This window comes from Aspergillus aculeatus (assembly GCF_001890905.1).
Source record: "Aspergillus aculeatus ATCC 16872 unplaced genomic scaffold ASPACscaffold_18, whole genome shotgun sequence".
Classification (NCBI taxonomy): domain Eukaryota; kingdom Fungi; phylum Ascomycota; class Eurotiomycetes; order Eurotiales; family Aspergillaceae; genus Aspergillus; species Aspergillus aculeatus.
In genome coordinates this window covers 807,040-832,930 of record NW_017962993.1, presented here as the reverse complement: position 1 = coordinate 832,930, position 25,891 = coordinate 807,040, and the positions used below count along the sequence as shown (strand labels likewise).

At 49.5% G+C, this 25,891-nt stretch overlaps 11 protein-coding genes across 11 annotated transcripts; 5 read left to right on the top strand and 6 right to left on the bottom strand.

Moving 5' to 3' along the window:
- Positions 1-896: 896 nt before the first annotated feature.
- ASPACDRAFT_54919 (Zn(II)2Cys6 transcription factor domain-containing protein) lies at positions 897-3,212 on the top strand (the record flags this gene model as incomplete). Its single annotated transcript, XM_020202936.1, has 4 exons — positions 897-1,769; positions 2,082-2,335; positions 2,557-2,629; positions 2,682-3,212. The coding sequence occupies 4 exons, from the start codon at positions 897-899 to the stop codon at positions 3,210-3,212; spliced, it is 1,731 nt and encodes a 576-aa protein (XP_020052438.1).
- Positions 3,213-3,579: 367 nt separating this feature from the next.
- Positions 3,580-5,830, bottom strand: ASPACDRAFT_54918 (uncharacterized protein; the record flags this gene model as incomplete). The annotated part of the gene is made up of 3 exons (XM_020202935.1): positions 3,580-3,631; positions 3,856-5,609; positions 5,753-5,830. 3 exons carry the CDS (start codon positions 5,828-5,830, stop codon positions 3,580-3,582), a joined length of 1,884 nt encoding a protein of 627 aa, XP_020052437.1.
- Positions 5,831-6,531: 701 nt separating this feature from the next.
- ASPACDRAFT_35551 (fumarylacetoacetate hydrolase family protein) lies at positions 6,532-7,519 on the top strand (the record flags this gene model as incomplete). The annotated part of the gene is made up of 3 exons (XM_020200132.1): positions 6,532-6,720; positions 6,783-7,152; positions 7,185-7,519. 3 exons carry the CDS (start codon positions 6,532-6,534, stop codon positions 7,517-7,519), a joined length of 894 nt encoding a protein of 297 aa, XP_020052436.1.
- Positions 7,520-7,963: 444 nt separating this feature from the next.
- Positions 7,964-9,166, bottom strand: ASPACDRAFT_35238 (trihydroxytoluene oxygenase; the record flags this gene model as incomplete). The annotated part of the gene is made up of 4 exons (XM_020200104.1): positions 7,964-8,443; positions 8,503-8,734; positions 8,786-8,955; positions 9,050-9,166. 4 exons carry the CDS (start codon positions 9,164-9,166, stop codon positions 7,964-7,966), a joined length of 999 nt encoding a protein of 332 aa, XP_020052435.1.
- Positions 9,167-9,736: 570 nt separating this feature from the next.
- ASPACDRAFT_54915 (uncharacterized protein) lies at positions 9,737-11,886 on the bottom strand (the record flags this gene model as incomplete). Its single annotated transcript, XM_020202934.1, has 7 exons — positions 9,737-10,560; positions 10,614-10,756; positions 10,835-11,034; positions 11,101-11,122; positions 11,176-11,462; positions 11,520-11,599; positions 11,661-11,886. The coding sequence occupies 7 exons, from the start codon at positions 11,884-11,886 to the stop codon at positions 9,737-9,739; spliced, it is 1,782 nt and encodes a 593-aa protein (XP_020052434.1).
- Positions 11,887-12,466: 580 nt separating this feature from the next.
- ASPACDRAFT_1875683 (FTFMHR domain-containing protein) lies at positions 12,467-15,190 on the top strand. Its single transcript, XM_020198062.1, has 7 exons — positions 12,467-12,712; positions 12,772-13,441; positions 13,492-13,692; positions 13,743-13,832; positions 13,884-13,934; positions 13,995-14,116; positions 14,167-15,190. Exons 1-7 carry the CDS (start codon positions 12,561-12,563, stop codon positions 15,137-15,139), a joined length of 2,259 nt encoding a protein of 752 aa, XP_020052433.1. The 5' UTR covers positions 12,467-12,560; the 3' UTR covers positions 15,140-15,190.
- A 361-nt stretch (positions 15,191-15,551) lies between these two features.
- Positions 15,552-17,385, bottom strand: ASPACDRAFT_35146 (uncharacterized protein; the record flags this gene model as incomplete). The annotated part of the gene is given in 5 exon segments (XM_020200095.1): positions 15,552-16,521; positions 16,580-16,639; positions 16,693-17,086; positions 17,150-17,273; positions 17,293-17,385. 5 exon segments carry the CDS (start codon positions 17,383-17,385, stop codon positions 15,552-15,554), a joined length of 1,641 nt encoding a protein of 546 aa, XP_020052432.1.
- A 1,209-nt stretch (positions 17,386-18,594) lies between these two features.
- On the bottom strand, positions 18,595-19,226 carry ASPACDRAFT_126369 (uncharacterized protein). The gene is made up of 3 exons (XM_020196918.1): positions 19,117-19,226; positions 18,994-19,057; positions 18,595-18,940 (listed from the first exon to the last, which is right to left on the bottom strand). Exons 1-3 carry the CDS (start codon positions 19,179-19,181, stop codon positions 18,866-18,868), a joined length of 204 nt encoding a protein of 67 aa, XP_020052431.1. The 5' UTR covers positions 19,182-19,226; the 3' UTR covers positions 18,595-18,865.
- A 1,070-nt stretch (positions 19,227-20,296) lies between these two features.
- On the top strand, positions 20,297-21,474 carry ASPACDRAFT_35318 (aldo/keto reductase family protein; the record flags this gene model as incomplete). The annotated part of the gene is made up of 3 exons (XM_020200110.1): positions 20,297-20,346; positions 20,411-20,879; positions 20,926-21,474. 3 exons carry the CDS (start codon positions 20,297-20,299, stop codon positions 21,472-21,474), a joined length of 1,068 nt encoding a protein of 355 aa, XP_020052430.1.
- A 590-nt stretch (positions 21,475-22,064) lies between these two features.
- ASPACDRAFT_126368 (Zn(II)2Cys6 transcription factor domain-containing protein) lies at positions 22,065-23,871 on the bottom strand. Its single transcript, XM_020196917.1, has 3 exons — positions 23,547-23,871; positions 22,957-23,414; positions 22,065-22,874 (listed from the first exon to the last, which is right to left on the bottom strand). Exons 1-3 carry the CDS (start codon positions 23,676-23,678, stop codon positions 22,145-22,147), a joined length of 1,320 nt encoding a protein of 439 aa, XP_020052429.1. The 5' UTR covers positions 23,679-23,871; the 3' UTR covers positions 22,065-22,144.
- A 918-nt stretch (positions 23,872-24,789) lies between these two features.
- ASPACDRAFT_47445 (uncharacterized protein) lies at positions 24,790-25,771 on the top strand (the record flags this gene model as incomplete). Its single annotated transcript, XM_020201960.1, has 3 exons — positions 24,790-25,237; positions 25,307-25,653; positions 25,727-25,771. 3 exons carry the CDS (start codon positions 24,790-24,792, stop codon positions 25,769-25,771), a joined length of 840 nt encoding a protein of 279 aa, XP_020052428.1.
- Positions 25,772-25,891: the final 120 nt, after the last annotated feature.

Genomic DNA, 25,891 nt, shown 5'->3' with positions numbered 1-25,891 from the left:
TGAACGGTTTTTTCTTTTTTGTCAGATTCGAAGTGAATTCATACCCCAGCGGCTTATATGCTCGCTCAGGGATTATAGTGGTAATTGGCTGCGCTGGTATTTGGTGTTAAGGGTTACATTATTTTATGAAGCGATACAAATAACTCCGCTCTTTCTTGAGAGTCTGCTAGCGGATCCAAATGAGGGTGTGATTAGAGGCGTTATGGAATTTCGGAAGTTTGACCTCTGATCGCGCTCTATGAGAGTGATACCCTGATAAAACTAATAAAAAAGTCTTGTCCGATAAATCTTACTGCCTACTTGACAACTGCTGACAGAACGGTCTCTGCTCAATGTTCCGAAGTGTCTAGTATTGAACAGTCATCATGATCAAGAAAGTTGCCCCTGGTATTTGGCCACTGTCCACTCAAGGCCGCAGGTGACTAGAACGAATCAGGAACAGATTCTGCACGAAAATCCTGCGAAGATAGTCGTAGTTATGTTCATCGTTCAGTTCTAGAAGGAGTATAGTCTATTCACTCGTCTACCACATTTGAGCGCCTCTGGCATGGGGGCTAGACCTGCTTTACTAGAAGGTTCAGGAGTAAGCCTTGAATCCGTTCTCAGCCGTGGCAAGAAATCTGATCAATAGGAACGGAGAGTGCGAGAGAATTTTTTCGTATATCCGCCGCCCTTTGCATCCCTGTGGGGTCGCCACTACAGCCGGTGTTTTGTACAGAGGAACCGTGATAGTCCATGTATGGGCCATTTTACGTTATCATTGATATAATCTAATAATCCTCCCAGCCTGCTGATACAGCTGCATGTATCAGAATACATCACTGGCACACACCAAGTCTGGTGAAACAAGACACCGTCCTGCGAGAAGGTACTCCAGGGGCATCTCCCGAACTACCATGTTATTCAAAGGCAGTGGAGCTTCCTACTGGAGAATCTCCAAAGCGTGTCAGCAATGTCGAATGCGCAAGATTCGGTGCGATGGACTGACGCCTTGTGCGAAATGCTCTGAACGGCATCTTCGCTGCGAGTATCGTGATAAAGCTCGCCAGCGCAGGGAAAAAAGCTCTTCTGGAGTCCAACCAACCTCCGCAGTTAGCCGTGATACGATATCAAGCCCTTCCAGAGTCATGAACATGACCCCCGTTTCTTCTTTCCGGCAGCACGTGAATCGACCCACCGTTCCATCTCCCAGCAGCGTCACTGCCACACATCAAGCATCGCCGAGTCTTTCAATGGAGTTATACTACGGTGCCACTTCCAACTTTGCCTTGATGCAAACAATATACCGCGACATCATTCCGGGTTACACAGGGGCACCACGATCGCAGACTAGTGAAGTCGAAGATGGTGGCGCTGGTCTGGACATGTTCCAGTTCCGTTCCATCTTCTTTGGCATTCCTGACAATGGACGAGACCCTTCGAGTCAAGCGGGACTGGCCGGTCTCTCCGGAGGATTTATATCATATTCATTGGCAAAGCAACTACTGGATTGTTTCCTGGGAACCCTCTACCATCTGGTGCCTTTCCAGCCGCGGGCGCTCTTTGAACAGCAATTGGATGATCTGTACATAACCACATTGCACACGCCACGGAACCCGGCTGGAAAGCATATTGTCCTTGCTGCTATCGCCATAGCGGCTCTGAACACTGAGCACTATCCGCTGGCGGACGCCCTAGTTTCCAAAATCAAAAATGAGACGGCTGCTTTGGCAGATATCGTTAATATCGAGACCGTGCAGACTTCTATTATCCTGATGAGTTTTCCCGTCGCACCTTTCACCGGGAGAGACTAACCAAGTTGAGAGCACGCGTATTTTCAGAATGAACGAGGCAGACCCAACTCTGCATATCTCGAGATTGGAACAGCCGTGAGGAAGGCCGTCTCTGCAGGTTTCCATAAACCCGCGGCTGCACACGGGGACTGTCGTGAAGTTATCCAACGGACAGTCTGGTGCCTTTACATCTGTGAAACGTGAAACAAACCTTACGGCCTAAATTCAGAACCCTGAAGCTAACTGTTCTCTATCCATAGGCTAATGGCTTTCTTCTTGGGACGACCCAGCAGCCTCCCACGAGCAAAGATCGAGATCCCGCTCCCAGTCGATCCCTTTCTGACATGCTTGGTTCACCTATCCCAGATCATGTCGCGAACAGTCGAAGACATGTACGAAAGGCCACATGGCTCGTTCCTTGCAATGGAGAAGACGGCAGCTGCGATTCTCTCTGATTTGCGGCAATTCGAATCTATCATGCAGCGCTGTATGGGGTTTGGGCTCCGCACTGCCACATCCGACCAGGGGCAGGGGGTGTGCCAGATTATGCTTAGCTCTTGTAGGTACTGTTTGCTTTATGGCCTGATGGTATTCCCGACAGCCAGACAAAACAAAGACTAATGCCAGTTAAAGTATATAATCACACTGTTCTCTTAACCTATCGACCTTTTCTGATTCTTCGAGGGCGATGGCGGCAAAAGACAAAAGCACTATGCCGGGGAACACAGTCCAATCACCATGTGGACAAACCAGGAACTCCTGTGTGGTTGGATGCAACCTGTAGCTCCGCCGTCAACGCTGCCTTTGCCTTGATTGATCATATTGCGAGAACCTCTCATCAAATTCCGACCGCGAAGGTACAACCAACTAAGACCCTTCTCGAGAAACAATGACTGACCATGTATTTAGGAACTCCGATACCACGGCTTCTTCCTCGGGAGTGCGATCTTTGCGCTCATCTACGATATGCTGCACGATACGACTCTGGCTTCCCTTCATCTTCCACGCATCAAAATGGGGCTCCGATGCCTTTATAGTATGCGAGAAGGCGAGCCGATAGCAAGTACCATACGAGCGATTGAACTGGCCTTGGATAAACTGGGCTTGGAAGCCACAACAAATCACGAGAAGGTCTGTGCACCTGCAGAGGGGGCTGCGAATTATGCTTCTGTGTCAGAGTCGACAGGATCCCCTGGTATGGAAAAAGACCAAGGAGTCTGTTCCGATCAGGGGAATCCCCAGAAACCTGATCTGTCAGTCTCAACATCGGCTCAGCTGCCTGATTCTGTGACTACATTGGCAACCTCTCAATCAGCGGGTATAGCACCACCTCTCGACCTAGCATTTGTGGACGAATTGAGTACCTGGGAGCCAGGGTGGAATCTCAATCCGTCTATTGTGAATATGGAAGGGTTCTTTACCTGGCCTACGTTGTACTAGTGCTCTATATGGGGATGTTTAGAGTTCCAAGATTTTTTTTTTTGATATCTCTATTGGATGAAATGAAGAATTGGGCAACTTCCGTACCGGGGGTGGGAAATACGTTTCCTAATAACTTTGAACCGTGACCCTCACCTGGACCGAGTGGCCTTGAACTAGCATCTCTTACATCAATAGGATTTATGGCCGAGGAACAAGAGGGTCCGATATAAAGGGCGATAGTCACTTTGTAATGAATAACGTCAGGATGCACAACATGTGTAGTATTTTCCTAGTCACAATAATCTGATCCTCCCCAGTTCATCACAGTTGCTTTCCTCTACATGATTGCTTCCTTTCCATTTTAAGCTAGTATATAATTCTAGATCTATACAATCACAATCAATATCTTCTCCTTCTTCTCCTTCAGATAACAAAGTCTATAAAATCATACACAATCTTATAACGCCTGCCAAATGGGCACACGTTATGTCCAGATATTATTTCTTGCATATTTCTCGCCAACCTCAGTCTCTTAGCGTCAGAAGTGTGGATAGATTCGGTACAAACAGTTGCTGTGCTGCAGAGACACTAAAGCCAGATGTTGCCTGCCTCTGGTGTTACACTTGTTGAATTCTCTCCTGTCATCTTAGAAGAACCACACAAACGCGATAAATCCGCCTTCAGGGAACAGAACCGAGGCGATGCCGGGCAAGGACTGGTGCACGTGCAACGAAGACTTTCCATCCATTTCTGGTAGGGAAAGGTCCCCGGTTGCGTCTCATGGAGCAGTCGTGCCCTATCAAGAATAATCTTCAGAGATATCATGGATATTGTTGAAAGTTCACATACGCAGAACTGACTCGCATGATGTGAAAAAACGTGAGTTACTCTGCAGAGTAGCTTCTTTGCTCTCTCCCGGGCCTGCACCCCGACCTGAGTAACGCTCAACTCTTGGATGGTAATCTCCACATATAGAGACAACAGTATCGCAATATATCCTAAAGTCAAGTAGATCTGATGTGAAAGCACATCGGGGTGTCGTTCTGGGTATATGCTATCAGGACCGATGAGGCGGCACTCTCGGGGAATCTGACTCTCCCACTGACTCAGTTCATAAACGAAGGTTTGGAGGGAAAGACTACTGTGTCCCACGCCCCCAGCCATTCTATTTGCCATGCGTGCGAGCTCCACAAGCTTTTGGAAGCAGCTGAAGCTATGTAACGGCGCTGATGGCGGGCTATTTGTCGAGACCACTTTCTGGTACGGAAGCACTAGGGCTGGCCACGACGTCCACTCGTCCTCCTCTCTTAGCGCGACGCCATCAAGATACTCTGCAGGCATATGCGGAGGTTCTCGCCTCCAAAAGGCGAGGAAGGAGTCAATAACAAAACACCCAAAAGCGACGGTCCTTCCCTCTTGGATCATCACCGACCACTGGCTGTCGTAGGGTTCATCAAGCCCCAAAGACATTACTGTTTTGACCGCTCTGCCAATGAGAAGCCAGGCTGCGAGCCACTGTTCAACCTCGATATTGACCAATACGAGCAAGAGGATAGCTTCCAGATGTCCTAGTCCACAGTGCTCTGTCCGGTTGGGTATGAGGCGTCGACTGATAAAGTAGTAGCGTTTTGCCTCGGAAAGAAGTTGTGAAGATTCACCCGGCTGTCGGACACTTGCAGCACAGGTAGAATGACTCAGGATCGCCCATAACGTGGATTCATAAGCACAGGAAGTGCTGCGTCCTGCTTGAAAGTATGCTTGTTCGGAGTAGAGATGTAATGTGCGAGTGATCTCATCCTTAGGAATGATCGGAAACCATGAATGCGTGGTGGCATAGTAAGTTTGAAGAAGTCGCGTAGCATTCGGTGGCAGTGGAGGTAGGCAGGGAGAGGACGTATTGCCTGACTGGGAGTTTGTACGTGTAGCCGCATACGGCAGTTCACTTAAGGCATCAGGCTGTTCCATCCTAACGCTATCAAATGATAGACCTTGGTCGACTTCCATGTAATCTTGACTCTGATTCATTGAGCTGACCATCACCTCGTCAATTTGCGGTTTACCGTGTGCGAAAGTGCCAGGTGGTGGAACAGTTTCCGGATAAGAGAGGGTTCCTTCTAACGCTCTGTGAAGTCGACTCGCTTTCCATGATTGATACAGCTTATTTGACGACTCAGCGTCTGTCCAAGGAGCACTGAACTGATTCTGGAGGGCTACTGATTCCGGCATGACTCCTATGAGTGCGAGAGCGTCGTCCTCGAATCCGTTTAACTCTCGAATCGCCAGTGCTAGCATCTTCTCAAGACTCCGAACATAGCCCTCGCGTAGACCACGCTTTCGTAGCCGCACATCGTAGGCACAATCGTGGCCTGAGGTAAGACATGCTGAGCATGCGGGACGCGAACCGTCACATTTATTCTGCAACATGGATCAATTAGCATGGTGCTTTAAAGCGCTTGACGAGGAATCAGCAGGTGCCGGTCTCAATTGACTCCGTTAGACACCCCGATTCTTCGAGTTGCTCAGATTGAGTCAATGCTTTCAAGTAAATGATCACTCGCCCTCTTTGCCCGGCACCTCCTGCACGCTTGGGAGACTCTGGATCGATTGCGATCTTTGGCTCCACGTTCTTTGTTCATTGCGACGCGCGGGTTCGTTAGGCGAATATATCTGGCCAAATGGTGGCACAATATATAGAGTGTTATCCCAGAGACATGAGGAAACGGGAAACCTAGTTCTGAAGCAGGCTTCTTAAATCCCCTCTAATATCAAACAGCATGCAATAGGGTTCCGCTACCGGTACGTCTCCCTTGTAGTAATTATTTCGGCAAAAGAAGGCGAACTGCTTCATTACTATAACAAACTCTGTATCTATACAATTGTTTGGCATCGCAGGGAATCTACCATACACGTTGCGTAATGTGATTACGTTAGACCTGTCCCAGAGAAGTAGACCCTTTGGAAAGCCGGATCGCACGAATGAGAGCCAAGTGAGGTGAGGTCTGCGGGACGTGGGCTGCGGGACGATGCCCGCCGCACTCCAGGTCCCTGGAAAGACTTGAGATGACGGATTCCTGTTCCCCAACCTCCGTAAATCCATCTCTGAAGGGAAGGTTTCATCGAATATGATTTGCACATTGAAATCCTGCAACTTCTAGACCCCGTCGTTTATTAACTTCGGCGGCAACAGTGACGGCAACACACTGCATCGCCACGTCCCGCAGATCTACATACCGGTCCCGCAACCCCAACTTTATCGAGCGTTTTGTTGGAGAATTTAAAAAAGCCCATGCCCTGTTTCCACCATTCATTACCTCACCTAGCTAGAAACCACCTCAAAATGGCCTCCTGGACACACCTTATCCGATTTGTCGCCGTCGAAGACAACCACATCCATCTTGGCCAATTGGTCAACACCGACCAGGATGTGGGCAAAGACAGCGTCAACGGGGTGGATATCCCTGTGTACCTCATCCAGGGGACAATCTTCGATGGCCGTGTTACGGATCAGCTCATGCATGTGAAGCAGGTGATTCATTCCCTACGCCTCTTCCATCTACTATTCTCAAAATACTCACAAAGTGATGCTAGATCCTCGCTCCCGTGAGCACCGAACAATGCAATTACATTCGCTGCCTCGGACTGAACTACCTCGACCACGCCAAGGAAGCCAACCTCGCCCTTCCGACGGTTCCTATCCTCTTCACTAAGCCACGTTCGGCCCTCATCGGCCCGTATCCTGCCGCGATCAATGTCCCCAAATGTGCCCAGGATGGCACCAGCGACTATGAATCCGAGTTGTGTGTGGTGATTGGTCGTACGGGACGGGATATCCCCGAAGAGAAAGCCTTGGATTATGTTCTGGGATATACGGCTTCGAATGATGTATCTGCTCGGACGTTGCAGTTGGCTACTGCTCAGTGGTCGTTTTCAAAGGGTTTGGATGGAAGTTGTCCGATTGGTATGTGATCTGTTTCAGAGGGAAAGTGCAAGATCAGAAGAAGACTAATGCGGAGATTCTATATACAGGTCCTGTTCTGGTCTCACCATCAGTGATTACCGATCCTCAGACTCTTCGCATTCAGGGTATACATAACGGGGTTGTTGTCCAGGATGGACATACTAAAGATATGATCTTCTCCATTAAGAAGCAGATTTCGTACCTCTCCCAAGGGACTACGTTGGAAGCGGGGACGATCTTCCTCACTGGCACACCGGCGGGAATTGGGTACTTCAAGAAGCCGAGACATGTTTTGGAGGATGGGGATGAGTTTTCGGTGACGATTGATAAGATTGGTACTTTGACTAATAAGGTACGCTATGAATAGATTATTAGTCTGGGAGGGATGGGAACGCAAATATCATAGAGAATAGTACATGAAGACATGATGTATATAGTCAAATATGATTGTTCTGTCCTATGATTTTGATCAGGTATACTCAGCTCGATAAGATATTGTTGTAGAGTGTCTCTGTTGTATATATACACACACATGCACTCAAAAGAGAAGAAGAATCTTGAAAGAAAACCAACGGTCAGAGATCGATAGAATGTCTGGACTTCAATTTTGACTTTAATCACTATTCACTTATTGAGATATTGTCTGGTACTCTTCACTGAGGTGAACTCATTATCTGACCTTTTTGTTATGTGGGTAAGAACACTTCATCGTTGGATTTACGTATTCAATAACATATGCAGAACCACATAATATTTCCTTATCTTTAGCCTTAACAGACAATTCCAGAATCTCTAGTTCGTGTCCAGAGGGCTACTCAAGAAACCACGCAGGCACATCCGGCCCCCAGATGGCTAGGGAGGCATCCCCCGCTTGTCCATACCCAATCGGCGTGTCCTCATTAACAATATCACCATCGGCATAATGTTCGATCATGTTTCCTGTGGTATCCCACCAATAGTCAAAAATCTGCGAGCCTAAGATATGCCTTCCCACTCCCCACACAGAGGTGTACCCCCTCTTTGCGAGCCACTGATGCCCCAGCTTCTGGGTGTCGAAGTCGTGCACTTCAAACGAACAGTGATGGACGTGGGAAGCGCTATTGGCACTCATGAAAAAGGTGTGGTGATCCACATAGTCCGTTCCCCGATCAATGTGCGCAAAGAGCGCGACATTGGTCTTGTCCTCTCCCTCCCCGACATGCAGGAAATCAGTAGGGACCAAATTGAACGTTGTGGTGTAGAAAGCGACCATTGCAGGGAAGTCCTTCACACAGAGGCCGTAATGACCCAGCTGTAGGCAGATTGTTAGTACAGCTTCTCATGTAGCTTGGAGCAGAATCGTGTCCTTACCTTATGAACAGGCGCCGGCCCCTCAACAAATCGTTGGAATCTGCGCATGCGTGGTTTCTCTGTCTCGGTGTTGAAGATCAAGTTTTCCGGATACACCCCTGGGGTCGCAGGCTGTTGGCCGTACATCAAATTCACAGGGAAGCCTTCCGGATCAATGACGGTGACCATATGACCTCCGCCAGGTGCATCGATCAATTCGTGGATGGCGGATCCGGTTGGGAGTTGAGACGCTCTTCCAGATCAGTCAATATGAGATACTCAAAGAATGTATAAATCCACTCACCTTTCCAAGGCTGCGTACGATTCAACCTCATATGTTCCCCCCAAGAACTTCTTCTCTCCCTTTCTGGCGTAGTAAACGTACTGATCCACCCCATAACCCCGATACCAGATCTGGTCTTTTGTTTGTTTGGCAACGAACATGCCGAAATCTATTGCAGTCGTCAGTAAATCCTCTAGTCATGTGTATACTGGCATACCTACCCTGCAGAAACGTCGTAATCTCTTCCAAATCTGGATGTTGATACCGCATATGCACCAGCCTCACCAAGCGGATCTGCTTCTCCCTCTGGATCCCGCACCTTTGTTTCCAGGTGACAATGGATTCACGATCGGGGCCAATGGCCATAATGTCCGGGAGAGATGCTCCATGGCAGGACGCCATTGCTATCTGTTTGTCTTGATAGGTATGAAGAGATGCGTGTACTTTCAACGAGCCAGGAAGTAAAGGTCTCCGGGCTCCTGAGGTATTCAATGAGTATGGTCATGTATGGGCCTAAGCGACGTCGCTGCGTAGCATTTATGTCTGATGCGAGTTCATAATTCGAGTCCCGCCAGCCCACTTATTCCAATTAATGCCGTTGCATATCGCTGCTAACCTCCGGTGGCGCTGAAATGTCCCGCAGGATCAGGTCCCGCAGGCCATACCTGATCTGGCAAATACTCGGAACATCATTGTAAGAACTCTATTGCATATTTGTGTGTGGATGGTTGTTGCATTGACATGATATCCCAAAACATAATTCATGCCTATACCTGGTATCCTTTCGCTGGCATAGGTGGTCTTGTTCTAGGGTAGCTGTGGAAGGTAATCAACATACAGCAAGCTTTGATAGTAAAGATAGCGGTAATTACAATACTGGATTCTTCATTGCTAAGAGATAGCTATATACATCACATTGCGAACATTTGCGAACAGGCTTTGAGCTATTATAATGCCACTGCGGAATAGAAATCATGATTGCAGGTCCGTCTGCTGCAAGTAACCTAGCATGCTGCGGATCGCTCCATGCAGTGCTTTGATATCATTGCAGGCAGCGAAGATGAATCGATCGGGTCGGACGATGCAATATCTTCCACGGACCTCCTTGCGAAGAGCAAACCGATCATAGAGCATGGGCTCTGGTCGTCGGTTGCAAAGAGGAGAGCTTGCAAACTCATCCCCTGTGGCTAACGCGATGACATTCGGATCTTGAACATCCGCGACTGACTCCTCGACCATGATGGGGACGTTATTGGCCATTATGGTACCTTTAGAGAGTTGCTCAACCTCCTGCAACACTTTTCGCACCCCCGAGAGCTTCTCATCATTGCGCAGGTATACGAACATCTGGAAAATGCCTTCTCGCTGGGAGCGAAAGATTATGTCGTCGGTGAACACAATCTCTCCGTTTGACGTCTTGCCATAAACCTGAGGAAGATTGACGCCTCCGTTAAGTTCAGGAATAAAAGGCATGCCATCCAGGTATCGGTAGCGGACCATGCCGTTGCGGCGCCTGCCCAGTTCAAGCTGCCGCCTCCAACTGGGGACGAACTGAATCAACCAGAAGTACCAGTCTCGTGCGGAAGCTTTGAGCGGTTGGCTCTCGGTGACGAACTTGCCATTCTCAATGGTCGCCGCCAGAGATTGCTCCAACTGTTGCTTGCGCTCGAGATACCACGACCTCAGCACGGTATGGTGGACCTGAGTATTGGAGGGATGGTGTCGACATAGCATGGCAAGCCGCCACCCTAATGACAGAGCGTCGCGGAATCCCGAAGCAATACCTTGACCGCCAACTGTGATCATGAGAAAGAAAGGAATGACAAGGGCGGATATGAGGTGTGCTTACAGGGTGGAAAGACATGGGCGGAGTCACCGCATAAGATGACCCGGTCCTTCGCCCAGACATTGCAGCTGCGGGCAGAGAAAGCAAAGGGCCGTGACCGGAGAGTCTTGATACAGTCTTCCGGGAACTGCACATCACCAGGTAGACTAAAGAGTAAGCAATCTTGCCAAGCTCAGAGGAATACAGTCTCTCACCAGTATCGGCTGCCGTCATGGGTGATGTACGGAAACACTATTTTTTGCAACATCTCACGCGAGGCCAACTGATGTCCATCTTCGTCGGGTCGGACGAAGAACTCGAATCTCCAGAGCCGGTCACTAGGAAGTCCAAACCGGCCGCAAACCGCCGGGCGATTTGGGTTGCATAGGAAGCGGAAGCCGGAAGGGAAAAATGCATCGTATACTTGCTCGGGGGTATATCCGAGCTTCCAAAGAGGGAATGCGGGATGAGTCTGTGGGGTGGGCAGGGTAATTTCCCAGTTCAGGGCTACCCATGTCTCATCATATAACACGCTGGGTGGAGTTAGTATGTTGCTTAAAAGTGTCCACAGCGAGGCATTACTCACTCCGTCACCCTCTCCAGAAAAACCCCCTTCTTCTCTAGGTATTGCTTCCGCGTGTAGCCAGTTTTTCCATCGGAACCGACAAAGAAGCGCGCACGAATCTTACGCTCCGTCCCTTGCGCATCTCTGTATGTGCAATAAGTCCAGCTGTCGTCTTCTTCGAGATCAATGACGGTTGATCCAGATCGTAGAGAGCAAGATGCATGAGTCCCCATAATATCTCTGAGCTTCCTCTCCAGTGCTGGTTGCTTGTGACAGATATATCCGACATGGCCAGTTCCGCCAGCAGTCTGTTTTGACCAAGTCAGTGATCGTCAAACCACAAAGGCACAAAAGAAGGGTCGTACGGTGGCATAGTCCATGGCAAGGAACGCCTCCTTTGACAAGTTCGCACCTGTGCCGCTGATGAAATTGAATTTTCCCATACCTAGAGCTGGTTAAACCTCTTTCCTCTTGGCGGTTATAGAGACCTTGGGAGGATATCTTACAGGTTCCAATTTCTGTAAATATGCTTCGGTACAAGCCCAACCCCTGCAACGCCCGTATGCCATCCTCATCCAGAGCAATTCCACGGGGATCGGTTGTGATGTTGGCTTCCCGTTCCAACACCACGTTGAGAATGTTCATTTGGCCCAGGAGGGCTGACAACATCGCCCCCGTTGGGCCACATCCGCAGATGAGGATGTCGGTTGTCTCCCAATCTTTGCTGTCCATATTGGTTGTTTTCGTGTGCGACACAGATGCTAAAGGAAGAACTGAGAGATAATAAGTGCAATGATCGTTTTATGTCTCAATACTTGGCGAATAACTCGGTAAAAATCACGGGCCGTAGATCATGCCTGGGGGTACCCCGTATCCGACTTGCTCCCCGCAAAGCCATGCAGTGGGATCCAATTGGAATTCCATAATACGTATATCCGAATGTCTGGAGAAGCTTCCTGCGGGACCTTGCGGGACGTCCGGGGTCTCCACAGTCCACACAACAGAAAAATATGAGTTTCGTAAGCCCCGGAATTCCTGCCTGTCGAATTTTCATCATTATGGAGCAATACTGAAGCTAGGATATATGCATCGGCCGTCGGCTTCAGACGCTCTCACGTTAGTCCGAAACTATTGCACGTTTGACAGGCGCCCAATAACAGTGACAGGGTTTGCCACCTCGTTCAGCCAATCATGGTTGGCTGTGAACGAGGAAAGCGGGGGTGAACTCTAATTGATGAACACGTCGAACACCAAGAATCACGGTTCTGCAGGGTCTATTCACCTGTTTCTTTGACTCCTCATCGACTCAGATGCGTGTCATCCCTCCTGTATATCTCGCCGCATCAGCAGAAGCATCTATTCTGCAGACGTATTTAATCTGCTCTCATCCCCTGCGGAGTTCAGTCATGCCGGCCCATCCGAATAGCAGGCCGGAACGTATTTGCCCGTGGTGCTCTCAGTCCTTCACCAAGGAGGATCACTTGGCTCGACATATCAGACGTCATACCCGAGAAAGGCCATTCTCATGTACGGTGTGCACAAAGTCCTTTACTCGCTAGTGCGTTGAGCCTTGTTGAATCTAGTTCTACTCCAATGCAGAGCTCCTAACGATGTCAGTGATTCCCTCCTTCGCCATGCGCGGTCCCATGGAACCACGCGGCAAGCAGGGCCCCAGAAATCTTCTACTACTGCGGACTCTGTAGGAAATGAAAGGGCTGAGGCTCCCGTCCCGGCGACAGGGTCAACAGGAGCTTCCTTTGCACATGCAAGCAATCCAACAGATTATGGACTGGGCTCACCGTCCGCCGGTTCTACAGCCACGGCAAATTATACCAGCCCAGTGCCTCCCGATCCGTCTCTACCCGTGGATCCAGCCACGGGCCAATCTGACTGGGCGGAGATGCAGCCTGGCTGTCTGTCGGACTGGTCAGTAGGCTGGACCGCGCAATCTTCAGCATGGTTAGCCGATGATAATTTCGACCTGGGGGCATTCAATGCCGCGATCATCACGTCCACTATGCAATCCAACGTCGAGCCACCTCCCTCATTCTTGGAGGCCCCGCTATTAACCCCGCTGTCGGCAGGTGTCGTCGAACCGGTCCCTGAGCAACCGGAAGATATCGTTCGACGGCACTGGTATACCTTCCTGGAGGGCAGTGGGACTGGCTACGACACCCCTGGGGGTAACCCGGATCGGGCCCACATTGATGACGCTGATCGAGAGAATCTCGCCCAACGCCTTCAGCAGCGCATCACGACAGAGCCATTGCCGTCAACAGACTTTCTGGTGAGCATCGAACAATGTTTAGCATTGTTAATACCATACTGACCTATCAGAATATGTGTATTCGACTCTTCTTTGCTCGTTTCACAAACGTACTTCCCATCATTCATCAGCAGACGTTTCGTCCTTCGGTAAAACGGTCCCTGTTGCTGCTCTCGATCTGCTCTATGGGCAGTCTCTTCTTGGGTTCGAGTCATGCTACCCAACGGGGAATCAAAATTTTTGAAACGCTCCACAAAGCTATACTCTCTTCGGTTCGATACTACCCCCAACGTTTGGCGCAGCATCTCGCTGACTGGAGAAGTGGGAAACATATATGATCAAAGGAAAAGCTGAAGCCCTGTCCATGGTACAAGCAGCTCTTATTGGGCAGATCTTCGGCATGTTTACGGGGGTAAGAGTGCCAATCATCTGCTTAGTTCATCATCTAACTGGTATTTTGCAGAGACCAAAAGATCTGTTAACTGTACAGACGTTTCATGGCACAGTCATCACCGTAAGCCTATCCACACGGATAGTAGTTATAGTTCACGAACGATGCAGCTGACATCATCAGTGGGCGAAAAGACAGAACTTACTCTCTAGTCGTCGCGCCATCGACCAGATCAACATCGAAGATGTATATCGCGCCCCGGAGCAAACATGGCGAGCCTGGTCCCAAGCCGAAGAGCAGATCAGGTGAGTTCCTCCCTCGACAGTATAGCAAGTAATGTATCTAATTGCTACAGGCTCTGGGCCGCCGTCTTCATCCTAGATGCCGAGCTCTCCGAGCTATTGCTCACTGATCCTCTTGTACGACGTTCACCGTTGGACGTCGTATCTGAGGACAATCTATGGATGGCCCCGACTGCGGAAGCCTGGGCCAGCGCGGTGCGATGTCAGATTGAACAGCAACAGCAATCAGGGATACCCACTAACCCATCACCCCCGGGCCTGATGGGGTTCCGGTCATACGTCGAGCTAGAAAGTTTGATCTGGGCCATTAGTGACTCCAACTTCCAGGAGCAGGCAAAGGATGCAGCCTCGCAAGTAAAGTTCGAACGAGCACTGATCAGTTTCCACGACCGCTATCTCCGACCCCTAAAGTCCTCCTCCCAACTACAAAGAGACACCTTCTGCCTCCAGGCTCTCTGGCACTCCGGCTTCCTCAGTCTCCATGCTAATATCGACCGCCTGGAGCTTGCCATCGGCCGTGAAGGCTACACCGAAGCCCAACCCCACAAGAAATACGCCACCGAATGGGCCAACTCCCCAGCCGGCACGCGATGTGCCGTCCACGCTATCTTAATCCTCCATCTACTAGAGGCATTACCATTAGGAATCGAGCCCGCCATCCATGTCCCCCGAGTCCTATTCAGAGCAACCATCGTCTGGTACAGCTATCTGAAATTCGGCGGCATCAGCAGCGGCGACACCACCACAAACGAGCCAAGGGTCCTCGATGTTAATCTCCACGATCATAGTTTCGAAGAGCTGAAGTGCATCACCGTGAATCCAGGGAAACTTCTCCTCGAGTCACAGGATTTTCAAAATAATAAACCACTTCCGTCAAGGACGACGACTGCTTGTCGGTATGTGGATCTACTCAAACGGATTGGTCATTGGGGGTTGGCGCAGCAGCTTGGGACGATTGCTGTCGTGTTGCTGCATGGGGATTTGGAGGGGGGGCATAATAAGCCGGTGGCAGCTTTTGTATCTTGATTGTCTGGATATCTCAGATGAGAATGAAGTGACGGATTTAAAGCATCGGGGATTGGATTATCGTAAGCAGAGTAGAAAGAGATCACGCTTGAGAGTGATTCTAACGAGCTTGGACAAATTGTATAGTATTTGTAAACAAAAGCTGTCTTCCACAAGTCTGTGCTTCCCACGACGGAAACTGGAGATCTTCTTACTCGTATTAGGTTGACCTTGTTCCCCGTAGGCTTTGTGATTATTTTAACAGGGAGAAGAAACTTGTGGTGGGACAATTCTAAGTGCTCATTTCTACGGCTGGTTATACCTATCGCACACTGTAGCACACTGTAAATTACAATAATCTGGATCGCACATATTGAGAAACACGGACAACATTCTCCTTCAGAGAGACAGTGTCTCCTATAATAACGGTTACTCACAGTGCATGTACTCTTGAGTTCCTTGTCAACCGTCTCAAACTCTTCCCAAAGAAATACATCGGAATCCCCAATAACAACGGACCAATTGTCAACGAAAATTCCACCATCGTAGGGACCAACCAACCTCTTCTCGCGGCCATCGGCATGACCCAATAGCTCATGGCGAACCCACAGGTATTCTTAATCACCGTCGCCACGACCATAATCTCTCCCGAAATTGGTTCGTAACAGTCGACCGCATATGAAATAGCAATCGTTGGAACGGCAGTCACACACAGACCCGTGAGACCATACCCGACGACTATGATAACAGGCCACTCCCATTGGCGATCATATCCGAGGCCGCCAATGACGACACCAACGACGGTGGTGATGAAGTATGGAATGAGTGCTGGGAGACGCATCTCCGCTTCGCGAATCCCGCCGTTTCTGGCGGTTGCTCTGGCGGCGATCCAGTCTGAAAATGGGCCCGCGGTGACGAGGCCAACGAGGCCACCGGCGACGAAGGCGAAGTTTGAGTAGCCGACACTGGATGGGGAGAAGTTATACGGTGGGGCACTCAGTACTCCTGACTCCGTCAGGTTCCAGTATAGGAGGAGGTTCGCTGGCCCAGCGACGTTCAGTCCTGCCCAGAGGATGACGGGGAATAGGAATGCGTAGAATGGGACTGTCAAGTCCCGTAAGAGGAGCTGCTTCCACTGTGGCTCGGGTGTTTGCCATAGCTTGAATTGCATCTTGGATGGGCGCCCTTTGCCATGAATATTCATGTCACGGTCGAGCGTCTCTATGTTCTCTAGGTGTGTTGATTCCTGTTTTATCGGTTCTGTAGAGCTGGGCTGAGCGGAGGATGCGGGAGCATCCTTATGGTCGCGAAGATATCGAGTTTCGGGGAAGACAACGAGTAGAGTAATGAAGTTGAACGCAGACATGGCAAGAGATAGCCAGAAAAAGCTCCGCCATCCGAAGCTAAACGAAAGGTGATGAGTTATCTATCTGAGTCCTAAGATGGTAGACAACGACGTACTTTTGAGCAATATTCCCGGAGATGATGGGCCCGATAAACAAGCCCAAAAAGTACCCCATACTAGAGGCAACACCAGTCAGCAGGGGAACAAGGATTAGCAGCATGAAGCTTACAAATAAAGGCCGGTCCATGCACCGCGCTCGTGCAAGAAAAAAATGTCCGAAGTGACCTGGACCATCACCGTCTCACTCGTGGCCGTGGCTATTCCGTTGACAACCCGTGCCACCAGAAAGCTCGAATGGGATTTTGCAAGTGCTTGCCACAGACACGACGCCGTGCCTAGCAGACAGAAGGCAAGACTAGTGATCCGACGACCAAATATGTTCGAGCATGGGACGATGAGAAAGTTCGAGTAGCCGAGGGCCAAAACACACGCCCCGGTCAGGAGGCTGAGTTGGGTCTCATCCAGATGGAATTCTTCGGCGAAGAAGGGAAACATTGGGCCCATTGAAAGCGCAGATTCCACGGAGACGAATAGAAAAAGGAATTGAGTTGCGGTAACAAGATCTGTGCTCGTGAACATAAGCTATTAGCTGGTCGCCGACCTTGATATTCAGACTGGAGACATACATTTCCAAGTGGGCGACCAATTCAGTGGATCATGGGGGGCATCGGAGGGACGTGGTACGAGGCTGCTGTTGGCATCAGAACCCCAGTCTGGAGAGAGAAGAAAAGAGCGACAATAACTCGTACGCTGTATGTGAGTTGGGAACCTCATTACTTCCCCGGTCACGCAGAATATCCGTGCCGGGTACAACATCCTCCTCGTATTCTGTGCGAGGTTTGCTACTTGAGAAAATTGCCATGTTCAGAATGTCATATGTTTTAGCAGGATTCGGGGTATTGGCAGATATTACCGATTTGATATGCGGATGGCATCGGCATATATGGGGACAATCCTTCTTTCCCCGCAAAGCGATTTTGCGGGGACTAGCGTTGTTCAAGGTTCTGGAGAGAGTAGATCCATTGGATCTAGTATCTCCTACACCTCGATCGACGAAGGTCATGGCAAAAGTTAGTTTTCTGTGTCCCGCTGCCATGAAGCATGTCCCGCAAAGGTCCCACGGCCCAACCTTGTTTTCTGGAACGAGCAGCCTACACTACGAAATCAACGACGACCACCGTCTACAATCAGCAACTGATCTACATTATGTCTTGCTGGCTCTTATCGAAGTAACTTTATCGCCAAGAGTTGCAAAGCTACTCCCATGAGGACTTCATTCCTGCCGGTTTTCTCGACCCATTTCGACTTCGACTTGGGAAATAGTAGCTTCAGCTGAGTAGTCTCACGAATATCTGGGAAAAACGCTCTAAATGGTATCTAGATGCACTTCAACCTATTTTCCATGCCTCCAAAATAATACCTAACAGTTCTTTTATAGCGGTGTGATACACGGCAGTTGCACAGTGCAGCTCTGGACCGTCTACTTGCCTAGTTAGCAGAGAAAAATAATACTTAGAGGTGCGTAATGAAAGGGGACATGTCCTTCGATAACTAGACAGCTCACTAGGAGAAACTGATAGCAGACGACCAGCAGCATCTGATGCCAGGAACAACTTTCAGGACGTTGGATGACAGCCCTGCTGCAAGCTGTAGAGCCTTCCCATCTGTGATAGATGCAATCCCAAAAAATTGAGTGGCTCAGCGGGCTGACTAGCCCAGAGCTGCTGTCCGTTGATACTCATTTATCTTTCTCCAATAGAAGGAAATCAAAGCTATAGTACTGATCTAGGATTAGAACTCCTCCTGAGATTCGTCTACCATCATATTAACTCCTATCTGCACTCCTGTCTGTCCTTGAAACACGAGATAATAGAATCTATAATTCAGTCTGTATATAGTGAAATTGCTCGATAGACATTCAAGGAGTATTTCTTGTATGGAGTGGAAGATCTCTGAGGTATCCTCTTTAAAAGGTATGAAGACACCTGGATGGCCACATTGAGGATATCAGCCAATATCTTAGGTATAAACCTTGGTGAATCATAGATTAGCCTTTTCTATCAAGCTATATACGGGGATTTGAGCCGCGACACTTCATTCATGCAAGTCTCGTCGAAACGCATCAAGATACACGTCAGGTTTTCAACCCTTACTGCCTAACTGACGTCATAGTCGCCTAGGGGGTAGCTAGTATAGTCAAGTACCTGGCATTTGCGCTGGCATGGACAGGTATTAATCTTTGCGAGGTGTCTAATGAGATTCGTCGACGCTTCGACTCATCAACTCTCACATAGGCAGTGTCGACCGGTCTTTGGGCGAAGGAATTGTTCGATGTCATTTCGTCACGCGCTGGAGGGCAGGGTCTCGATATAGCAGGTGGCGGTCTTCGTAACGGTCGTTGTTGACGAATTAGTCCTCTAAATGAGAATTTCTCAGCCTGGTTCAAACAGCGACATATCCATATACATACCGCCTCACCGAATATGCCGAAACTGGGTTGTTTCGTGATGGAGATTATTTTGGAGAGATGCCATCTGCCATCGCATGTTATTCTGAGTGTAGTATGGGATGATTGGTTCAGTTCCTGGTTTACCTTCCGCTCTTGTTCCTTCGCATATAGTAGTCTGCAGTTGCTTCTGCTTCGAGATATATGGACATCATTGACTTGCTCCTTGTTAGGATTATGTCAAGGTAGCATCGTTCCGAACACAATCTAAAGTAGCACATGGTGTTATAAGTGGTCGGCAGGAGGATTGCTGAAGGGCGTGGCCCCGCCGCCCCGATCGGGTGCATGTACCCGGGCTTCCGCCGAATTTGGTAGGCATATGCGAGCTCAGCAGGGCTCCATCATAGCGGGCGGGAAATTATATCCGGATGAGACCAAGACCGTAGACCGAAAAAGACGTCATTATTGCACTGTCGCTTTCGGCGCAAGAACTACTACTCCAAAGGTTTGAGTGTTGGTGACCGTCAAGAACCCAACCGAATGGCGGATCTTTTCGCGTGCTGTTGAGCCGATCCAGAGGCAATAGAAGTCCCGACTATTCCCGCCCTTGACTCCTTCCAACACAAATAAACGTACTTAGTAAGATAATCTTGCTTTTTAAAGGTATTCGCTATCGTAGCTGATAACCATAATGGCCGGTGGTAGAGTTGGCGAGGCGGGGCAAATTATGCCTTGGAGGATATCCACCTTAGACCTCAACATACGCGCGAATGTGTTATGGGAGTAACAGCACAGGCTAAGCGGGCTTTTCAAAGCTTTTGTCGGCATTACCGACACTTTAGACATAATTGGAAACAGCGCGTTTGACTAACCTGAATACATAGGTCCCGTTCCCTGACTCTAAGTAGTAACCCAAGACCCACTGATGTAAAGAGGGAAATTATTATATTCAGGTGCCACGTGGTCCAGGCGACTAAAGAGGATTCTGATAGACATAGAACGGCCACTATCAGTGCCATGATTTAATAAGGGTAACATTCGGGCCATAGAATAGAGTAGTACAAACATCGTGCGCTCGAAGTAAGTGGTAGACACCCGTCTACCAACACTCCAACAGCGATGGCAAGCAACTGTAAAATAACAAGGACACACTGATTACTTCTTAGCAGGCGCGGAAACATCCCATTTATAACCGAAGCCGTTAGCCGAGGCCGAGAATCGGATCGTATCCGACCCGAGATCAGAGCTACTACTTATATTTATAGTCTAGCTCAACACCCTGGCGAACAAAGACATCATATCATACACATCACAAGTGATTGCAACGATGACATCCAGAACAGGCAAGGCCAGAGTCATTCTGGGAACAATGACGTTGTAAGTTCGTGAAGCCTCCAAATAGCCACCTTATTAGACCCACCGAGGCTAATAGGGCTAACAGCGGTCCCGACCCTTCAACTGGCGCTCGCGTCACCTCTCTCGACACCTACAACTCGGTGCTGGATTGTTTTCAATCGCAAGGCTACAGTGAAATTGATACGGCCCGCTGCTATGTGGGTGGCCAGCAGGAGGCTTTTACCCGCGCTGCCAATTGGAAAGCGCGCGGTCTCACGTGCGCAACCAAATGGTATCCGTATGGCGCCAACGACGAAGACAAGGTCGGTGCCCACAAGGCCGAGAGACTCGAACAAATGTTCAACAAGTCGCTCGAGGAGCTAGGCACTGACTACGTTGATATCTTTTACCTGCATGCCGCCGATAGAACGGTCCCCTTTCAAGAACCCTTGCGCAAGATGGATGAGCTTCATAAGAAGGGCAGGTTTGGCAAGCTCGGTATCTCCAACTTCACATCCTACGAGCTGGCGGAGGTGGTCATGATCTGCAAAGCTAATAGCTGGGTCCAACCTACGGTCCGCTTCCCACATGCTTGTTAAGACACCGACTGACAAATGACAGGTCTTTCAATGTGTCTACAATGCCATCACCCGTAGTATTGATCCCGAGCTCGTTGCGGCTTGTCGGCGCTATGGTTTAGATATTGTTGTTTACAACCCCATTGCAGGTGGGCTTCTTTCCGGAAAGTATACGTCGCTTCAAGTCGATGCTATCCCAAGCGAAGGCCGATATTCGAATGTTGACGGGGAGGTGGGAGACGTCTACCGCAAGCGCTATTTCAAGAACGAGCTCTTTGAAGCCTTACGTATTATTGAATCCGCCGCTCAGCGCTCTGGGTTGACCCTGTTGGAAATAGCTTTTCGTTGGCTGATCCATCATTCGGCTCTCAACATTAAGGACGGGGGAAATGACGGCATCGTTATTGGTGTTTCAAGTCAAGCACAACTTGAACAGAATCTCCAGCACCTCGAGAAAGGCCCCTTGCCGGATGATGTTTTGGAGGCGCTGGATGTGGCTGCGAAAGTATCGAAAGCGACCGCCCAGAACTATTGGCACGGGGAGTTGGAGTACACATATAATCCGGAGGAGGCATTGAGAACCATAGTTTAAGGCTCTATCTGTGCAAGGAACTCGGCATTGAAGGCCCGCTCCTATTGCTTGACCTGTTATTCAAGAACAAAGATGTCACCCACGTGTCTTCATTGCACTTTTTAAAGAGCGCCTATGTGCTCATCATTAATATGAGACAGTATTTCCAGACGCCCCGAGGAGCTGTACCTTGGCCTCGCACAGATGAGCTGCTAAGCAAAGTCAAAATACAAAACTTATATCATATAAACACATAATATAGATTAAAAGATCTTGATGATTTATGATAAAAATACCTATAAAAAAACTTTATGTAAAAAGAATTATCGGCTAATATGAATAATCTTATTATATGTTGAAAAGTTTTATCGGGTCTATATATAAAACTAATTCCTCTACTGAAAAGAATATTATTGCTATATCTTCATTGAATGGTTTTGGTAAACATTCAAAAAAGGTTATTTCCGGATTTCATGTAATTCAGCCAGAATCTTACTAGGCCGTGCAGAAGGCATTCGGTTCTTGTACTATTTTACCTCTTCTGCTCTTGTAGGATCTAAGTGTTTGCAATCACATATCATATACACTATACTCTATAGTATAGGAATATAGGGTCCTAAATACCAACAGATTCTTCATATATCTCAAAACACGGTACCTGCTACTGATTTTGCTCTGGTGGCAAGTGGAGTCAATTGCCTACGCCTTGCAGCCGTGACCGATTTGCATCAACCTTCCATTCGGTGACCGAAGGACAGATAGATGCTAGCTTTGAAAACAAGTCTTTAACATGCTGACCAACGCGCATCAATCTGGCCTGCTGGTGAGGGCGGCGGGTGGAAGCACTGATCGTCCTCATACAGGTTAGTAGGTCTTCCAACTCCGACAGGCGCCTCGTCACTAGCATCCCCATCATGACCTCATAGTCTCCGCCCTCGATCTGGTACTCGCCCAAGATCAACCGCTGCGGCTGGTTGACATTGGCATTGACATTGACACTGGCTCCTCGTTGGACGATAAAAGCATCAATCACTTCCCTACACAGAATGGCTAATCTTTCCAACACCATAGTAAGGACCATCATATTCTCCGACTTCCTTCGGCAAGTGTCGCAGCTGATCATGCGCTTGCTTAGGGTGAGCACCTCCTGGTAAATCGAGAGGATGCAGTCGAGACTCTGCTCGCCAGAGCCGCCGCCGTTACGGTGTGGCGCCTGCAGTTCATCTAGCAATAAGACAGCAGAGTTTACGCATGAGCACGAAGATTGCTCTTCCACAGCAATCTCGGAGGTATGACTACTTGACCGAATATTGTGGGTCAAGTTGAACCGTGGAGTGAGAAGAAAACCCGGGGGGGGAAATCCATCGACGATGGGAGGCACCGTCTGCTGCCGCTGTGCAGTATTCTCCGGCGCAGGGTAGCTACTCGTTGGCCATCAGTAATCATGTTCTGGACACCCGGTTTCTGTCCCGACAAGCAGAGTATGGGGGTAATAGTACCTACCCAGGAACCAGTGAATCTGGGCTGAGTGGTGGATCTTCTGCTATAGGAAAATCGGATTCCGGCATAAAAGTAACCTCCTTTGCGGGCGACCATTCGAGGCAACTAGACCACGTTGAGACTTGCTCCCACGCTGTATCTAAAACTGCGTCAGAATATCCTGATCTTTGTTGCATTTGCCTGTCCAGCTCTGGATAATTCTCTTCCCGCATACGCAGTAGTGGTTCCGTAGTCAATGAGCAAGGCTGCACCACAGCCGTGAGGGCAGCGACTGTGGGAGGGGATCGACCGGGTCTCGTGCTCGATTCCGAAAAGTTCCCGTGGTCATTTGTCTGATTCATTCGTCGCGAGTTGGACGCTGTCTTCTTCTTACATTTCCACGCAGGAGCGTGCGTGTATTCGCAGGGGAGGGAAAGAGTGTTGCACCGCGAACATCCTGCTCTTTGGCCACTGCAGCGGATCTATTTGGACATCTTTGTTAATTGCTCTCCGATTGTCTGGGTTGAACCTTGAGATGGTCATTGCACAAGATCCAGCAACTTTATTCTGTTCGTCCTTTCTTCAAATGCCTTGGGCATTGGGGTCACCCGTACCTTTTTTACCCGGCAATTATCACAAGCCGCGTGTCGAGGTTTATTGGTTAGCGCAGTTCCAACCACTCCAGATTCGCGCTCGAGAAACTCCCCGGTCTGGTTGTTGGTAAGGTAGCGTAGGGTTCCAAACATTGTCAAAGGGCAGGTGTTAAGCGGGGGGGAAGACCGAGCTTAGTGCGCAATGGCTGCTTTAAATATGGGGGAGTTGAAGGATAGGCAACCACAAGGACCAGGCCCAAATCTAACTGACTTGGGTCGCACCGGGCATGAGATTGGTTCATCATGGGTGACAAGGGTGCTTGCTGTAGCGGTATGTCAGCAATTTGGCCGGAGGATCGGTTCGAAAGCACATGTGGAACCCCACAGGGCCAAAGAGTAGATTCGAAACCTCCAACCTTCGCAGATACAGCATATCGCTTGGTCTACTAGTCCGGTCTTTGGAAATGGCCCGTGGACAGTAAAAGGATATGTTTACTTTGAGCTAACAAACCTCTCAAATCGAATCCGACTGACTGCGGGGCTGACTCGGAGTCCGATCACCCCACAGTAAGCCGTATTGGGTAATTCCCGAAATAATCGGTGTGTGACCGAGACTAACCAAAATTGGTATGTCCGAGATCAGACTCACTCACCTCGGAGGTTGACAATCCCTCCCGCCAAATTAGACAGTGCTTCAAGACCGCCGGCGTCAGTTGGCAGTCAAGCGGGTGGGTGAATTGTGATGATAGACTAGGGAAAGAGTTTACACGCCATCTACCATCCATACACTGGCCGTCGCTGGGCCATAAGGGGGTTGAGTTGCGGACGAGGCTGGCAAGGGACTGCACTGTCGGAGCTAAGCTCAGCCGAGCCCAGCCTTTCGGGAATGACCATAACAGGAAAGTCCCGACTTCGCCTGGCATAGACGAGCGTGATGATCGACCAAATCCTTGTCGACTTTCCCATATACGAGCTTTGGGGGAAGAAAAACATGATCTTCCACAAGCAAATTCCCATCTTGGAGCTTGCCCAGACAGAACAAAGCAGTATCAGTTGCTGGCTATTAAGCTACTTTTCGTAGTCGATTCCGGAACTTGCCCTTCCTAGCGGGTGCGGCGCCGGGGATAGACAGGCCAGCCAAAAGAAGAACCAAGATATAACTGCAAAGTTCCAGCATCACTTTCGCATTTCCACGGTGCATTCCTTCTCGGTGGTACCTTTCGCCTTCTTTTCTTTCTTTGTGACTTCCTTATTTGTGGGAACGATGCCCGGTTGCGCCCTTGTAACCGGCTGTAGCGCCGGCGGAATCGGCTCGGCTCTGGTGGAAGAACTGCACGCCCAAGGGCTGAGAGTCTATGCTACTGCTCGCTCCCCAGCCAAGATGGAGCATCTTGCTAAACTTCCAAATGTTACCCTCGTGGCTCTCGACGTTGTCGATCCGATCAGCCTTGCCGCTGCTGTCAACACCGTTCGACAGGATTTGTCTTCCCATGGTGATACCCTTGACATCCTCGTCAATAACGCCGGCCAATCCCTTGTTTACCCCGCGCTAGACACCTCTATTGACAAGGCCAAGTGTCTGTTCGATGTGAATTTCTGGGGCGTCCTCGCCGTCACCCAGGCTTTCATGCCCCTGCTGCTGGTCCCCGACAAGAGCAGCACTCTTGTGAACGTCTGCTCTATTTCAGGCTTCTTGTACGCCCCTTGGATGAGTCTGCCTTTCCCCCACAAGCCTCTGCAGTAGATTTGAGGGGGGATTTATCGCTGATACTTTGCACCAGGTGTTTACAACGCCTCAAAGGCTGCTCTAATGTCTTGGAGCGAGACCCTTCGGTTGGAGCTACAGCCCTACAACGTTCGAGTTATCTCTCTTGTCACCGGCACCGTCGCCACAAATGTTATGTCACACACCACCCTGACCCTGCCCAAGAGCTCACTCTACCACAAGGCGCTTCCGGAGATTCAAATACGCGGTGCCGGGAAGGATGTCTTAAGCAAGAGCGCACCCGACGATTTTGCTCGCCAGGTTGTGCAGGATATCCTGGCCGGAGCCTCAGGTCCCGTATGGCGCGGAGCTATGGCTTCCATGGTGAAGGTCGTTTCCAAATACATACCGACGGGTATTTTGGTTAGTGCCAGCATGTGCATCCATTCTCGCGTCTCTCAACGACATGGATTGATTGCTCATATGTGTCGCATAGGACCGAGCAATGAAGCGAGGAACTGGCCTGGACAAGCTACCTTGATGGAGTTTTGAATGCATAAGACATAACAGAACAAGATGCCATCTATTCAGAAGCCCAACCGTGTCCCGTGGCTATGTTGTCAGCTTTACCTCGCATTTATATTTACACCATGTGCATGGA